The sequence below is a fragment of the Suillus paluster genome (genome assembly GCF_016628075.1).
Source record: "Suillus paluster strain FC165 chromosome Unknown EDB91scaffold_63, whole genome shotgun sequence".
Classification (NCBI taxonomy): domain Eukaryota; kingdom Fungi; phylum Basidiomycota; class Agaricomycetes; order Boletales; family Suillaceae; genus Suillus; species Suillus paluster.
This window is the reverse complement of record NW_024537623.1, coordinates 134,670-149,075: the sequence shown is the minus strand read 5'-3', so window position 1 is coordinate 149,075 and position 14,406 is coordinate 134,670. Positions and strand designations below refer to the sequence as shown.

At 47.4% G+C, this 14,406-nt stretch overlaps 6 protein-coding genes across 6 annotated transcripts; 3 read left to right on the top strand and 3 right to left on the bottom strand.

Annotated features, from left to right (window-relative positions):
• Positions 1-1,126: 1,126 nt before the first annotated feature.
• Positions 1,127-2,255, bottom strand: EDB91DRAFT_1154310 (uncharacterized protein). The gene is made up of 4 exons (XM_041319546.1): positions 1,871-2,255; positions 1,721-1,811; positions 1,466-1,667; positions 1,127-1,416 (listed from the first exon to the last, which is right to left on the bottom strand). Exons 1-4 carry the CDS (start codon positions 1,926-1,928, stop codon positions 1,300-1,302), a joined length of 468 nt encoding a protein of 155 aa, XP_041173539.1. The 5' UTR covers positions 1,929-2,255; the 3' UTR covers positions 1,127-1,299.
• Positions 2,256-3,436: 1,181 nt separating this feature from the next.
• On the top strand, positions 3,437-6,783 carry EDB91DRAFT_1058741 (uncharacterized protein; the record flags this gene model as incomplete). The annotated part of the gene is made up of 12 exons (XM_041314182.1): positions 3,437-3,680; positions 3,740-3,829; positions 3,877-4,030; positions 4,083-4,294; positions 4,348-4,598; positions 4,660-4,890; positions 4,944-5,478; positions 5,535-5,759; positions 5,823-6,403; positions 6,458-6,541; positions 6,598-6,616; positions 6,668-6,783. 12 exons carry the CDS (start codon positions 3,437-3,439, stop codon positions 6,781-6,783), a joined length of 2,742 nt encoding a protein of 913 aa, XP_041173538.1.
• Positions 6,784-7,008: 225 nt separating this feature from the next.
• Positions 7,009-9,183, bottom strand: EDB91DRAFT_1085047 (uncharacterized protein; the record flags this gene model as incomplete). Its single annotated transcript, XM_041315841.1, has 4 exons — positions 7,009-7,671; positions 7,728-7,876; positions 7,932-8,946; positions 9,001-9,183. The coding sequence occupies 4 exons, from the start codon at positions 9,181-9,183 to the stop codon at positions 7,009-7,011; spliced, it is 2,010 nt and encodes a 669-aa protein (XP_041173537.1).
• Positions 9,184-9,447: 264 nt separating this feature from the next.
• On the top strand, positions 9,448-9,972 carry EDB91DRAFT_1252138 (uncharacterized protein; the record flags this gene model as incomplete). The annotated part of the gene is made up of 4 exons (XM_041323469.1): positions 9,448-9,488; positions 9,553-9,727; positions 9,787-9,805; positions 9,857-9,972. The coding sequence occupies 4 exons, from the start codon at positions 9,448-9,450 to the stop codon at positions 9,970-9,972; spliced, it is 351 nt and encodes a 116-aa protein (XP_041173536.1).
• Positions 9,973-11,296: 1,324 nt separating this feature from the next.
• EDB91DRAFT_1085045 (uncharacterized protein) lies at positions 11,297-12,400 on the top strand (the record flags this gene model as incomplete). The annotated part of the gene is made up of 8 exons (XM_041315840.1): positions 11,297-11,368; positions 11,468-11,530; positions 11,579-11,711; positions 11,771-11,830; positions 11,892-11,924; positions 11,987-12,118; positions 12,203-12,274; positions 12,324-12,400. The coding sequence occupies 8 exons, from the start codon at positions 11,297-11,299 to the stop codon at positions 12,398-12,400; spliced, it is 642 nt and encodes a 213-aa protein (XP_041173535.1).
• A 1,056-nt stretch (positions 12,401-13,456) lies between these two features.
• EDB91DRAFT_1252137 (uncharacterized protein) lies at positions 13,457-14,387 on the bottom strand (the record flags this gene model as incomplete). The annotated part of the gene is made up of 5 exons (XM_041323468.1): positions 13,457-13,521; positions 13,568-13,838; positions 13,885-13,942; positions 13,995-14,219; positions 14,296-14,387. The coding sequence occupies 5 exons, from the start codon at positions 14,385-14,387 to the stop codon at positions 13,457-13,459; spliced, it is 711 nt and encodes a 236-aa protein (XP_041173534.1).
• Positions 14,388-14,406: the final 19 nt, after the last annotated feature.

Here is a 14,406-nt window from a genome sequence, read left to right as displayed (position 1 = left end):
AAATTTTAATCCAGTGAACGAGTTAGCGGCACAGTGCGCTAGCCTGGGCCTGCCTGCTGCTGTAACAAGGAAAACAGAATGTCGGTCGAGACTCCAAGAGCTGTACTTTCGGCAGCTCGTCAAGTAAGCATAGTTGTACTTGCTGCCACTCGTGACCGCCAACTACGCGCATCTTGATCAGTTGCCTGAGTTATATGAGCACGACAACAGTACTAAGTTGGACGATCAACGCGTATGCGAGCTCGCGAGCACACCGCGTTGATTTAGGGTTTTGTAGAGCCCCACGTGACCTTGACGTTTCCCGCACTTCCATAGTGCCAGGCCCATGCACACAAGCGCAGTCTGGCTGAGCCAGACCCTCCCCACCACCACGAAATATCTCAATTAATCCCACCCTGTGCAAAATCTGTCGCGTCACACTAACTCACTCATTCCACAGTATTTTGCACTCTCTTCACCTCGTCAAATCTCAGTACGGCGTTTCTACAAAGCAAATTGTGCTGTGACCAGTGACCACTGCTGACTCAGAACTTCGAGGCGGTAGCTTACCTAAGAGCCACGCACGTGGATTTGAAATCGTTCATCGTTCACGCTACTCTTCTTTAGACTTTTAGAGATGTGTTTTACTGCGATGCTAGCACTGCGAGCTAGACTTGTGATCATGCAACCTCTATGTCAAACTCATAGGCGGAATGGTCAGGAGTGTAACTGCGAGCATTGAGCGCGGACTCTGCATTTTCCAGGATGTGCCCCGCACGTCAGACTCAGAGTTCCAAGGCCTCAGACTGAACGGTTGAGTATTACTAGCCACGTCCCCCTAGGCCCCGGATTCGTGACCATTCCGATGAGGTATGCCCTTATGGACTAGGTCACTAGGCTTCCAGGCTTCGAGTAATACTAATATGGCTGACTTTTGCGGTCAGCCCAGTCAATGCCAACAGCTGTTCATGACTGAGCTGGCACGCATCAACTATTATCGATCTGCTGTCTGCCCGATACTATCCGAACTGAAATAGTGTTTTCGTTTCATCCACTTTGAACATGCATTGGCTATTGACAATTAGCATTACATGTACATCACGGTTGCACCACGGTCAGTATTTGATTGTGCTCACATAGGTTTACAGTGTAATCATTTCTTGTTCGAAACCCAACGTTCTTGATATCTTGATACACTGGTAAGTACTGTACATGTACAACAAGGAGCAAAAGATATTGAAAAGGGAAACAAGTACACTGCAGTCGCAGACCGACAGTCTATCGTTCAAAACTTGGGGATCGCGTGTGTAAACGCACAAGTTATGCCTGCTCCACTGGGCCTGTATTTCTTTTTCCTTCCTCCATTTTCTCTCTCAACATTAATGCACGGATATAAAACATTACGGCAATCAATGACCACAATGCCGCATTTGTCCCCTTTTGTGTTTCATGAGCAGTCTGTCAGTGAAAGACATATAAATCTTACTTGGTAGAAAAGCACCGTTCCGGATGCTTGTATTGTCAGTAACACCACTCTAAGAATGATGCTCCTGTGTATGGCAGTTCCCTTCAGGACGGGTAGGGGATATTCCAGGGTGATCATGATAAATCCGAGGGCCATTGTGGCTATCTGCACAATAGGATGTTTAACAATAACCGTGATAAATATAGCAACCTTGGGAGATGGTCTATGCAGCAGAACATAAATATAAGTCAGCGCACAAAGTCGTCCGACACTCACTGCAGACCACCGGGAGCGCGTAGGGTGCCACCAATGAAGTCCCAAAAGAACTTGCGAAAGAAAAACCCCCAGAAGCTAGCCCATACTGCATCTATCAACATGGTGATAGTCAGGTAAGATGGTTTGCGTAAATAAAAGGATGCAACGTACAGACACTCGCTGTGAGGGAGATGTAGCGACTTAGTTCATGCCAGATGAGCTTTCCCATTGGTTGAAGAGGTAAGAATGTCGGCGGTCGAGAAAGGGGGTGGAACGAGTGGAATCGAGCGCTGCTCAGAGTCGTCTCAAAAAAACAAAGAGGGTTTGTCGAAAGAAAGCGAATGTAAACGTGCAAATAGAGCACAAGGAAGAGACCAGCTCAACCTTAACGAAAGAAAAGAAAGTTGGGAGAGAAACAATAGGCTAGCGATACAGATGGATGGTGACTTTATAGAATACGATACACTTGGGAGGCAAGTGGGAAATGGGCACGACGCGCTTGACACTGCTACCTCACTGCATGGTGTCACCTGGTGTCACTAAGGTAATCTCTGACTTCTATTTTTACAAATCGGGAGTGCATTGTTCGAGTATTACATAAACGGTCCGGGAAGCGATCGGGAACTCGACATTTCTTCAGACGAGCTCATTGTACTAATTAAGCGAATTACGTGAATTCATAAAGTGCATTGAAGCGTAAGGACAGCGTCATTGCAAAAGAGCTGCAAGTCGCAAGGGTCTCTAGGTATGAAGCGGAAGGATATATTGTATGGGAAAACTGTCAAAGGCGGTGGGATATTGGTGGATATCCCGGGACACCAGAGAGTTCTCAAAGTGATTGAAATGCAGGCGGCCGTCTGCAACCTCATGCACTGCACTATTAATGTTCTTCCCCTCGCCGCATGCAACGCAGCCAGACACTGCCGAATGTCAGATAAGTAACGTGCAGTACCGCCACTTCCGGGCAGCCGTGTTGATCTGCCAGAGGCAGTATCAGCGTTTACGAAGAACCAATCTATGTTTGGTGACAGGTAAGCACTTACCTGAAACTGCCAATCGAGCAGAGTCCCTTAGTTGTCACGGGACGACGCCCATAGTAATGCAATAAACAAAGTCCTATTGGACACGTTACCCATCACTTGTTGCGATCTCTTCGCGACGAACAGCGCTTCTTGAGCGATATTCTCTGCGAGCAAGGCACCCGGGCCGTCACTGAGGAAGAGGATATCGTCCCCGAAGATGATACAGGAGGTATGTGCGACTAAATCGACGGCGGTTGTACAGGGTGAATGAGAGTGGTGAAGATGTACCCATCATTCGTAAACAATTGCTGCCTGCACCGTGGAGTCAGCATCAGCGTTTACTAAAGGTGGGTGAAACTATCTTTAGTGATTGTAATTGGCAGGTGCCGCAGGTAAGTACCTGAAAACCCAGAACAATGATATAAACAAAGTCCTATTGGACGTTGATTGGACATGGCATTATGCCGATCAAACTTGTTACAGTTAGCTCTTCGCGACGAAGCCGTTTCAGCGCTTCTCAAATTAAATTCCCTGCAAGCCAGGAACCTACGCCGTGAGGAAGAGGATGTCGTCTCCGAAGATGGTCAGGAGGTATTGAAGTAAGTATGTCGGCGACAGTTGTACGACTCCGAGTGGAGAAATTCCAGTGCTGTCAACAAAGGCAAAGCCGATATTCTCACGGATTCAGTAAGGACGCCCTTAGCATCTATCTTCCATGGCGTCCAAGAAAAAACCTGCGAAAGCGCCACCTGTTCTTTCCACCTCGAGAGATCTCGTGCCTGTAGGTCCGCGCCATGTTCAAGTCTCAAAACATGGTGGTAAACGGGATGAAAATGGTCTCAAACCTACCACATCTCGAGCCATAGTTTTGCGAAATGGTAAATTTGGAGCACGGGGCACTGGGGAGGTTATGCTTTCAAGCAAAATGAGCGGCAGGGAGAAACTTGATCTACTCGCAGGTCAGTTCTTCATCTTGTCGATTGACCACATGATCGGCTCATTCGTGGTAAAATGACAGAGGACCTTGTCAATGAGCGCGCACGCACAGCCGTGATGTCGCCTCTGAAACTTTCAAAGTGCATCAAGATCGCAGATTCTCAGTTCAATGGTATATAATCACATGCCCAAGTTATACGCTCGTCTCATGTCTTCTAGCGTATTTGGACGATATCACCAATTTGCAGGACCCAGAAACTTTTCACCGTAAGATTACCGAGGAACTCAATGCTCGTACACCATATGGAACGACCAAGAACGGGAGGGAGGTACGATCAGATCCCTCCTATGTGGCGTCCATCATCGCAATCAGGTATGCTGTTCTATTTCCAAATTTCAACAGGCGATTATCTTATATCGGCTAGGATTCATAATACGTACATGGTTGCTTCAGCATGGAAGATTGTCCTTGACTCTTTGCGAGCGCTTGAGAAGTCTGGCCTCGATGATGCAACGGCTCACATCCAGCTGCAAAAGGATCAGGGTTTATTATCTCGTTATCTTATCGTTTGTGATTTGGTCTCTAACCTAGTTGATCTCGGTCAAAAGAAATTCTCCGTGCTTGCCACTACTACGCGTACGGCAACATCTTGTCAAGTTTGTGCATCACCCGGTCTAATTATAGGACAGCCCACTATGCCCGTTACTTCAAGGCAGTTGAGAGCACCGATCCGGGTGAACCCGAGATGGCCTTTGATTGGGCTGGTCTCAAGGATGCATGCAAGTCTTTCTTAGACTCCATCATCATTGAGCTATGCTTCCCCAAGCAGCCCTATCCGAAGAGGATTTTGTACCACATCCTGCACGATGCAGTTGATGAGTCCCCGAGAGAGGCAAAACGTTTCCCCCAGACTATGTGGGATTCCGTCGGCGAATTATCTGTATGTCGTAGAGCTACAAGTTTTCCATGGGGTCTCCTTAGCTGATCATCGGCATCCTTAGGTCGTGTTAGAACTTCAGGAGTTTCTTGATAGTCCTTTATTAGGATCGCAGGGTGAGAAGATGAAGCGAACACCTCGCAAGATGCCCGAGCAGTATGAGCAATGGCTTGATGCGCAGATATATTCCCAGCAAGCATCCAATAACTACGCCAACTTCAAGGACCTTGTCTTCCCGCTTCACCGCACTGAAGACGGGACAGTCCTCAAAGACATGTGGAAACATGTCGATGTGGTTCGTTCTGCAGTAATTTTTCATTAGTTCTTCCACCCTGACATAAATTCTAGAATTACAAGAACGTTTCTAACATGTCCATAGATACTCTTTGGCAACTTGATGAAGCCCTCCGCCGTACACCGCAGTGGAGTGCATTCTATGTCCCTCACCTTGCAGGTCACGATTCCGATTCAGAAGGGGATTCTTTGGGTATGATACCAGTGAAGAGCAAAGGCGGAAAGAAAGGACCAAAGCGACCATCGAAGAAGATGCTCGCCATTACCGATGGTCGTGAAGACGATGACAGTGATGGCTCCATGCCCGAGCTCCAGTCTGTCTCCGACTCCTCTGATGAAAGCGACGACGATATGCTCGACTCTGACCAGAACTTCGGGGATGAAGATGATGATAGTGATGAATACGAGACGGAATCTGAGTATGACTCTGATGAAGATGAGCAATATCGCAACATGTTGCGAGAGGCTATGGACACGGCAATGGCGATCCCCGAATTTTTCGATGCGAAGACGGAAGTGCCGGAGTTCGAGGCAATGGCTGAGGAGAGGAAGGGCAATCCCTTCTTAAAGCTCCTTGGCTCGTTAAGAGGTTGAGTTCCTAGTTCCTATGGCAGATCGTTCGCTTACAGTGGCCTCGGAATACAGGTCGCATGTTTTCGTCTAGCGCGAAGCTGAGTTCCGCGACGCGCGCTGAACCCCGCAAGGGCCTTTTCACAGCCAAGCCCGCCGCCAAGCCAAAGCCAGCTCCAGCTCTCAAGATCGATTTGTCCGGTATTCCAGATGACGAGCTACCTCCTCTTAAACCCCTTCCAGCTCCTCGGAAAAAACGTGTGCCTAGGGTGCTCGGGGGCAAGGCGCCACAAGCTGCTGGTTTGTGTTCGTCCATACTGCGCTGTTTATTTGAACCTGATTTCTTCCTGTGAATCTACGCAGGAGCTTCTTCTTCACAACCTAAAGATACTCGCACGACAGTTGAAGAAGTCGACGATGAGGATGACGTCGATGTTGACGCTACCTCTGCTGGTAAGAAGAAAAAGAAGAAGAAGCCCAAAAAGAAGAAGACCGACACGGATCTCCCTGTCCTTCCTGAAGATGCCCCCGCATCTCCTGTGATGTCTCCAGCGCGTATCACGTCTCCCCCTACTAGCCCTTCAAAGGCAAGCCCTGCCAGGAAGGCTAGCTTGAACAGCTCGGCAACAACCCTCAACATGTCGTCTGCTTCCTTGCCGCTGACGGAACAGACTACGGCTCATTCTGGTCACTCTTTCCTGCAAGAGATTTCTCAGAAAGAGAAGATCAAATCTCGTCCTGATCACGCAAGCATCTTCAACCGCGGATTTTTGACCAAGGGCAAAGAAAAATCCAAGGATAAAGAGGAAGATAATGATACTGTGAACAAGAAGCACACCTGGTTCTCGAAGTTGGGTAAGAAGACGACTGGATACATGCATCAGCTGCTTCGCGCTGGTGACGATGAGAAACGAGGAGCGATGAAGTGGGAGAATTTCCTCAAGGTGCTTTGCGTCTACGCTAGTCTTGACTGGGGGAATATTAATTCTTGTTCACAGGTTATGCGCGACATGGGCTTCGAATATGATCCCAGTACCGCTGGGTCATCAGTGCGATTCGATCCGCCTAACACGGGAGACAGGGTATGTCTTCAGTATATTAGGAACTCGAGGACCATAATGATGAGCTTCCTACACAGTCCATTACATTCCACAAACGTATGTACGATCTCGCTAGCTCGGACCCCTTTCTGATCTTCGTTTCTACAGCTCATCCAGATCCCACTCTATATCCCGTGATGCTAAAGGAGTTCGGTAAGAAGTTGAAAGATTACTATGGATGGGAAGAGGAAGATTTCCTGAAGCGAGCTGCTGCTGTAGAGTAGTCGGTTTTTGATCGTCTTGCTCAGACCATCCGTCGGATTTTTAGTATGTACAGACAGTCCTTGGTACCCTTGTTGTAGCTCATGCACTTGACACATCACAGTTGGGAACGATCTCACTTGGTTCTTGGAACTTCATATCGCGACGGTCACATGTACTGGTACTACGAAATAATGTATTGTCGAGGAGCTATATTGTCTTTTGCATCGCACGTCAGTGTGGGAGGGCTAATCGTTAAATCGTTGTGGGAAAGAGGTGACTTCTACCCCTGAGGCGAATAGCGACTGAGACTTCGTGACCAATAGGGCTGGCCCGTACTTCTCCTCCTGCAGGGTTTTTCGCAGCACGGCAGTGTCTTGGACAGGCCAACCGGATAAATCAAGGTGCCTGTTGAAAATGCCTATGACAGCATCGTGCGAGTGCAGGACCTTCATACCCATCTCCTTCTTATAAACAGGGGAGTCCGCCATGAATGCATGTGCAGCCTTCAACATTTGCTCTGTTACGACAGAGCCTTCTGTCATCGGTTGCTCAAATGCAAGCTGGAAGTTGTTAAATACCACCTGCTGATGGTCGGAGATCTGCGTGTACCGATGCGAGAAAAACTCGGCAAGTGTGTGGATGAGATTGTCGAGTGGTTTGCAGTCGACAAACAACACATGCGGAAGGTTGGTTCTCCCGATGAGCCAATGCGCTTTTGAGGATGATCCAGGATCGGTTTCGAAGACCTGTGTTATGAGTTTTGTCCGGTGGACAATGTCTATGTAGGTCTCCTTGTACATAAGAGCTGTCCACAGAATGACATAAAAACTGGACTCGAGGTCATCCTTGACCGTGTGTATGGCATAGCTATGCTCGACGAGGTAGGCAGACATAAATTGCCAAGTACCCTTGGTAACAACAAAATTAGTACAAGATATAAAGTTTGCGCATGGAATGAATATACCGTGCATGTTGTTTGTTGGGGACCCTGAATGTTGACTAGCTTTGCTAGGTCCCAATCAATAAGGTAGCCCTTCCCTTTGTAGATGACGACATTTCCAACACTAAGGTCTTGATGTAACACATTTGCAAGTTCAAATGCGTCCTTGTGAGCTGCATTGGTAGATCATGAATAAGATATGTCACGTGAAGTTGAAAAAATATGTACCGATCAGTGCATCACGCACGGATAGAATAAATTGACGAGAACTCTCAAAGTCAGTCAATTGTTTGCCCACAATATCGAGAACCAGACGGTGAAGAGTGTGTGGAGTGAGAGGTAAGTGGGGACTTGCCCATTCAGCATGTCCGAACTTAGCAGTTTGAGTGGATTGCTGAGGGATAGAGGGGGGTACATCATGATATGCAATGCAGTTTGCGATATTAGAAACCTTATGCGACTTCAATAATTTGTAAGTCTCGCCTTCTGGTAAGACATCGGGTAATGATACCCGCCAAGAGTCCTTGAACATTACGAGCTTCTTGTTGACAAGGTCAAATGCAGGACACGTGCGTGTCCAGCGGCCAACAGGCAAATGAGGTTTGGTAATGGGTTGGGGAATGATCAATGTGAGCGAGCCAGAGCCCTCGACATTAGGGACTTCGACTTTGAACATGCGAGTGGTACTGGGAATATTGAGCTGTGACCTTGCGAGGTCAGCCTGCTTGTCACTAGCAAGCGTTACAGAAGTATCGACACCACGCATTTCAGGTGATGTCCGTGCATAACGATGAAAGAAGTCAGCCAAGCCTGGCTCATTATTGTAATTGATGGCACTGGTGACAATAGCTCCCTCCCTATCCCATCTGATGATGCGAGCGCGATCACGCACAATCAGGACAGAGAATGCATGAGTACGGAATTGGGTGCCAAGCTGAGCTGCAGTATAGCTCGTTAGTTGTCCCAATGTGTCCATACCCTTCTCTGTCTGGGATATAACACTATCAGCTCCAGAAGGTTCGCAGAATGCGTCGTGGGAGTATGACCATTTGAATTCAATAATGATTTCTGTTGCGGAAATATCGCAGTTGTGCGATGAAGGTTCATATCCATCGGGATACACGCAGATGTCTGGCTTGATGTTGAATACTGCCGAATTTATTTTCGAGCAGTTCTGCGTGTCCGCGTGATTATGAGTGTCGGCAAACGACAATTGAGGAGCGAAAGGTTTGATGGCGTCAATCTGGAGTTAGGCTGTCAATAATCTCACTATCGTATGTACGGGGGGTATACTCACAAAGGGTGTGTAAGCACACTCCTCATTTTTAACAGAGAGAACATCGCTGAATGCGCCAGCAGCGAGGGCTGAATTGAAGGACGAAGGGTCATAATCGGGTATTTGAGAAGTCGGGAGGAACTCCTCGAGAAATTCCCCGACTGGCATCGGGCCCACGAAATAACCTTTCATCTCTTTACCCATGGCGTTAATAGTTTCGAGCCGACATCGTGTAAGAGTCGTACGCGTAAAGGGCAGCATCATCTGGTAGTACTTTGATCAAACGATTATCGATGGCAATGGTCACATATAAAATCAAATATACGGATTAGTGGAATTTGAATTCAGCTCGCGATGAATATCAATCTTTTTTTTATCTTTGCACCGCGCGTCGCGTCTCCCCCGCTGCTTTAAAGGCAAACCTCGCCAAGAAGGCTGAACAGTTCGTACCGCACAACCCTTCTCAATATGTCGACTACCGCTGCCAGAACAGACTACGGCTCATTCTAGTCACTCTTACCGACAGGAGGTTTTTCAGAACGAGAAGATCAAACCTCGTCCTGACCATGCAAGCATCTTCAACCGCGGGTTTTTGACCAGGGACAAAGAGGTAGAGAAGGATACCGCGAACAAGAAGCATACCTGGTTCTCGAAGTTGGGTAAGAAGACGACTGGATACATGCATCAGCTGCTTCGCGCTGGTAATGACGAGAAACGGGGAGCGATGAAGTGGGAGAACTTCCTCAAGGTGATTTGTGTCTACGTTTTAGTATATTAGGAACTACCGTAATGCTGAGCTTCCTACAGTCTATCGCATTCCACAAGTGTATGTATAATCTCGCTAGCTCAATCCCCTTTCTGATCTTCGTCTCTACAGCTCATTCTGATCCCACTCTATATCTCATGATGTTAAAGGAATTCGGTAAGAAGTTGAAAGATTACTATGGATGGGAGGAGGAAGATTTCTTGAAGCGAGCAGCTGCTGCGAAGTAGCTGGCTTTCGATCGTCTTGCAATTCTGCGGAGTTTTGGTGCGTACGGTTCGTCCTTGTGATCTTTGTTGTAGCTCATGCACTTGACTACCTCAGTAGTGGGTTTTGTCCGGGGGATTCAATTTCGTACGTAGGCTTGGGCGTATCACGCTTTGACCTTGGGAATTGTCGAACAATCTATAGTCTTTGCATCGCACACCTTGCCACGGAATGAGGGACACTTCGATATTTTCTAACGCGTCATATAACGACTTACAGGCACATACTGGTCACGGGGGTCGTCCCAAAACTCTAATGATCCATACACTAAGCACTTACCTGATCTCTGAGTGTTTTATATGCTTCAATCTTCTTGACATTCTCATACAGATAGGGAAAACCCGGTGTTATGATTACCGTATTTCCTTCAACATCGGAAAGCTGCTAGCTAAGGACTGGTGCGTTGCGAGAGCACATGTTATCGAATCAGGGAGGGAAATGTTCTTCTGTCAAATCTTATTTCTACTTGAAGGTTCGTGGCTCTGGATGAGCAATAGTGGCATATACGTACTAATTACATTTACCTCTTCGGAAGCAAGACCACACAATCCACCCCAAAGCTCCTTCGTAAGCGCCTCTATGTCGATCATCGATCATCGTCGTCTCTCCATCACCAGCTACCCCGAGCTGTACAAGTTCTCGCGCTGCTTGGCCACTTCTTCCGACGCGCGGCGCATCTTGTCTAGATGGGCAAAGAGGAGGGACACCATCATCGATCATCCGCGCTACCGATATGAACTTCACTCACGGCAGCTTGCTCCCAGTCTCAGCTTTTCGGCGTTGCAGTTAAATCTTGCCGAGTGGTTCAGATGCTCTCGATCGAAAGAGAATTTGGATATTAGTCTCCCCTAGCCAGACCAATCGAAGGAATTAAAGATAGGTGTTCCTTAGTATTGAGCTTAGAGGTCAAGGTTAACCTCGGGTAAGGTAACGTGTGCTCGACCGGTCAAAAGTGTTTCTCCCCCAACTTATCTTAATGCCGAGTGCTTATCCGAAGTTCATCGTCCAGCCCATTGCATCGATGGATGGAATGGGCTAAAATGAGGCCTTGCCATTTGTATTTCCAGAATTTAAAGTTCACGGATGCTTCTGCATGAACCTAAAAGTGTATCAACAGAACCAATCGGTCATTCTGTCACCAGTTTCGCCGGTTGTGCCGTCAGCACTGACCCAAATTGCAGGTCGCTCCTAACTTAGAACTTATTCGTCTCAAGAACCTACATAGCTGGGCTGCCTTACCATGCATCTATGCGACGCTCCACCTTCGAGAGATTCTACCGTACTGCAATGGCTACATCAATTTCCACTTTACCAGCTTCTGTATTAGCAACTGCAATCGACGACCAACAGCGTTTCAAAGTACGTGGAACAAACTTTCACAAGCTCGTGATTGCTGATCAGTGATGAATGATCTCCGTGATCATCAGTATCTTTTTAGTAAGCCATTCTTTGCATCAGCACTCGCCGTTCACCAGTACTGACATCAATTATCACGTCAAAGTGATAGGGCCAATTATCTTGGTATGTCATGGAAGATGATGGGACACACTCGTTGATCGCCCAAGCCAGATCTATGATTGGCTTTTGAACATCGACTCTGAATTGACTCATGTGTGGTCTCGCCGTTGGGGTGTAATGGAATGGATGTACTTGTCCTCGCGGTACATGCCCTTCGCCGATACAACAATCATGTTGCTGTACCGTGAGCTTCGAATTTCCATCCCATGTTCTGATTTAAGCTGAAGTACTGTCGCAATTCAGATTTTTTCTTGGTGGATCCGAGCATTGAATCATGTCGCACCGCTCTAGCAACGCAATGTTGTGAGTGACTGGACTACGACCCAGTTTCCACCACCACAAGTTGCTTATATACACGTCGCAGGGATGTATAACATCGGAATGACCATATCTCAGAGTAGGTGATGTTGTGTCAGCAATGCTACGAAGATGTCGTTGAATTTTATTTCGCCTAACCAGCCATATTGATGATTCGGACGTGGGCACTTTGGGAAAGAAACAAAACCCTCGGGCTTGCTCTGTTTGTCGAGGCAGCTCTTACATCTATTGTATCGCTGTACGGCACAGGTAGTTTTGCCAACTCTTTGACGTGTGAGTCGGCGAGATTGAAATGTCCACAAGCTTATACGCCGAGTAATATATTCTAATATGTGGATTATCAGGGCTATACTTTAGGGGGCTGTTTTGTTTTGACTTCAAGCAAGATGCTTTACATCAATTCTGGTCTGCTTCTGTTTACAGAGACCAGTGCGTGGTGGTTATTTTCTTAATTTCTGACTTAACATGGTTCTATCAGTATATCTTGTATTGATACTGCTGAAAGCCTACCGCATGGGTAACACGATCCAATTATTCATCTTTAACACATACTGATTACCAAGTATTCCAGCTAGAGACGAACACGGCTTCCCATTTTTGTCAAAAGTCATGTTACAAGATGGTGAGTTCGATCGCGCATCGTCGCACGGTGAGGTGAGATCTCAACTCTAGTAGGCGTTGTGTCCTATATCATGATGTTCGGTAAGAATTTTCATCAACATGCCGACGTCACGTCGAGTAAATGGACTGCGCAGCTCTCCTTGTCTTCGATGGAGTAGTCGCCTTTCCACTACCAGTGAGCATCCACTCAAAAACCCCATTGCTGCCATACATGCTTATACGCACCAGGCGGTTATCTCAAGTGTTTTTTCAATGTATGCTCCGTCTCATTCTACACGACATAAAATTCAATTCTCGCTCTACAAGGCCTACCCGGATTTGTTATTCTATTTTCGCATCTCGTGTCATACTACACGTAAGAGCCGCCGACGAACAGAGAAACAGAGATCATGCATTAACATCGGGTCTTGTGTTCGCCACCCCTCCAAGACTCGATGAGATGAGAACCGACTCATTCGGACGGTCAACGCAAGAAGAAGTTTAACCCACCGGACCAAAGGGGCTGAGCGCTCCAGCTACTACTGGCACCCCAGTCATAATAGTCTTGCAAGTGGGACAAGGGCGGTCGGTTTCGCTCCAACTACTTACTGGCACCCCGGGATGCTTACTTACCGTTTGTAATTTAGTTGTAACTTGTAACCATAGTCGATAGCACTCGATCATTGTAGGATCATAGCAAAGCAATATTATGAGGTGTGCAAAGGAAGTTGATAACAGAGCGATCAGTACTAGCACGATCCGGCGAAGTCAGAGAACTGATATCTGGGTAATAAATATACACTATGTCGCTGTCGTCCGAGTCCATCATTGGGCTCAAGTTGAATTCTCTGGCAGGTCATGTGAGCGCGTCATCGTCTGTTACAAAACTACTTATTGCCTGTGGTGCGGATAGCGAATTCTAGTATGATACACGATATATGTATGAAAATATTCCATAGAAGTGCGGTAATCGAAATGAACTGTCTGTCGTATGGTCACTGGTGACATGACTCATACAGGAGGTGGTCCAATGACCTTAATTGCGGCTCTCCTTAAATGATCCTTGGAATCCCCGGCTGTGGCACAATCAGAAACAATCGGGGGCAAGGCTCTTAAACTCACGACGACCGGTTTCGATTGCGCCAATCATGCCTTCTTGCCAGTTCTCCGCAAGCGCCTTGGACACGGCAGGATCACGGCTCCGCAAGGATGCACCGCCGTCGCGGAGAGAAAACCACAAAAATCGAATCAAATCTTCACAGAGGATGATGATTTGAGCGGTGTCGGTACCTCGGTGTTCATTGACACATGCAACGGTCTCCTCGTTGGCCTCGTTGATTTCTTCCAAACGGGCTATAAAACTTGCTCGAGTCTCGACACCTCCTCCGTGCATCTGTGGGATTTCAGACGTATTAAATATATCAACTGGGAGTACTCACTCGGAAGAACTGGGAGGCGCTCGGGGGATTCGGTCGACGCTCAATTTCGATTACAAAACTGAATGAGCTGGATTTAGCTGCTGACCTGGGGTCGGATATGATCAACTGACCAGTGGGTCGCAAGTCGATCTGGTGGACTGTTTGGAAGATCCATTGCCCACATAGCCCAGTTGTGCAGTTCGTCCCTCCAATTATTGATCCATTTGGAAAGAGCGGTGTTTAAAGCATTGCTAGCAGGGTCACTGGCAAGGCTCTCGCGTAAATTTGGGTTGCATCGTAGCTTGTGGGTCTTCCACGACGCGACCTGGCATTCCTTCGAGCAGTAACGTACCAGTCTGCAAAAGCCAGAATTAGCTAATATTATAAGCAACGCTGGGGAAGTTGAGCGGCTCCTCCGCGAGTTCTACTTACCGGCAGCGACCACATGTCTTGACCTTGTCGCGACCAACGTCAGTGTTGCAGTACATACACCGTCCTTTGAAGTCTTTATCTTCTGAAGACATTGTAGACACTGCAAATGAG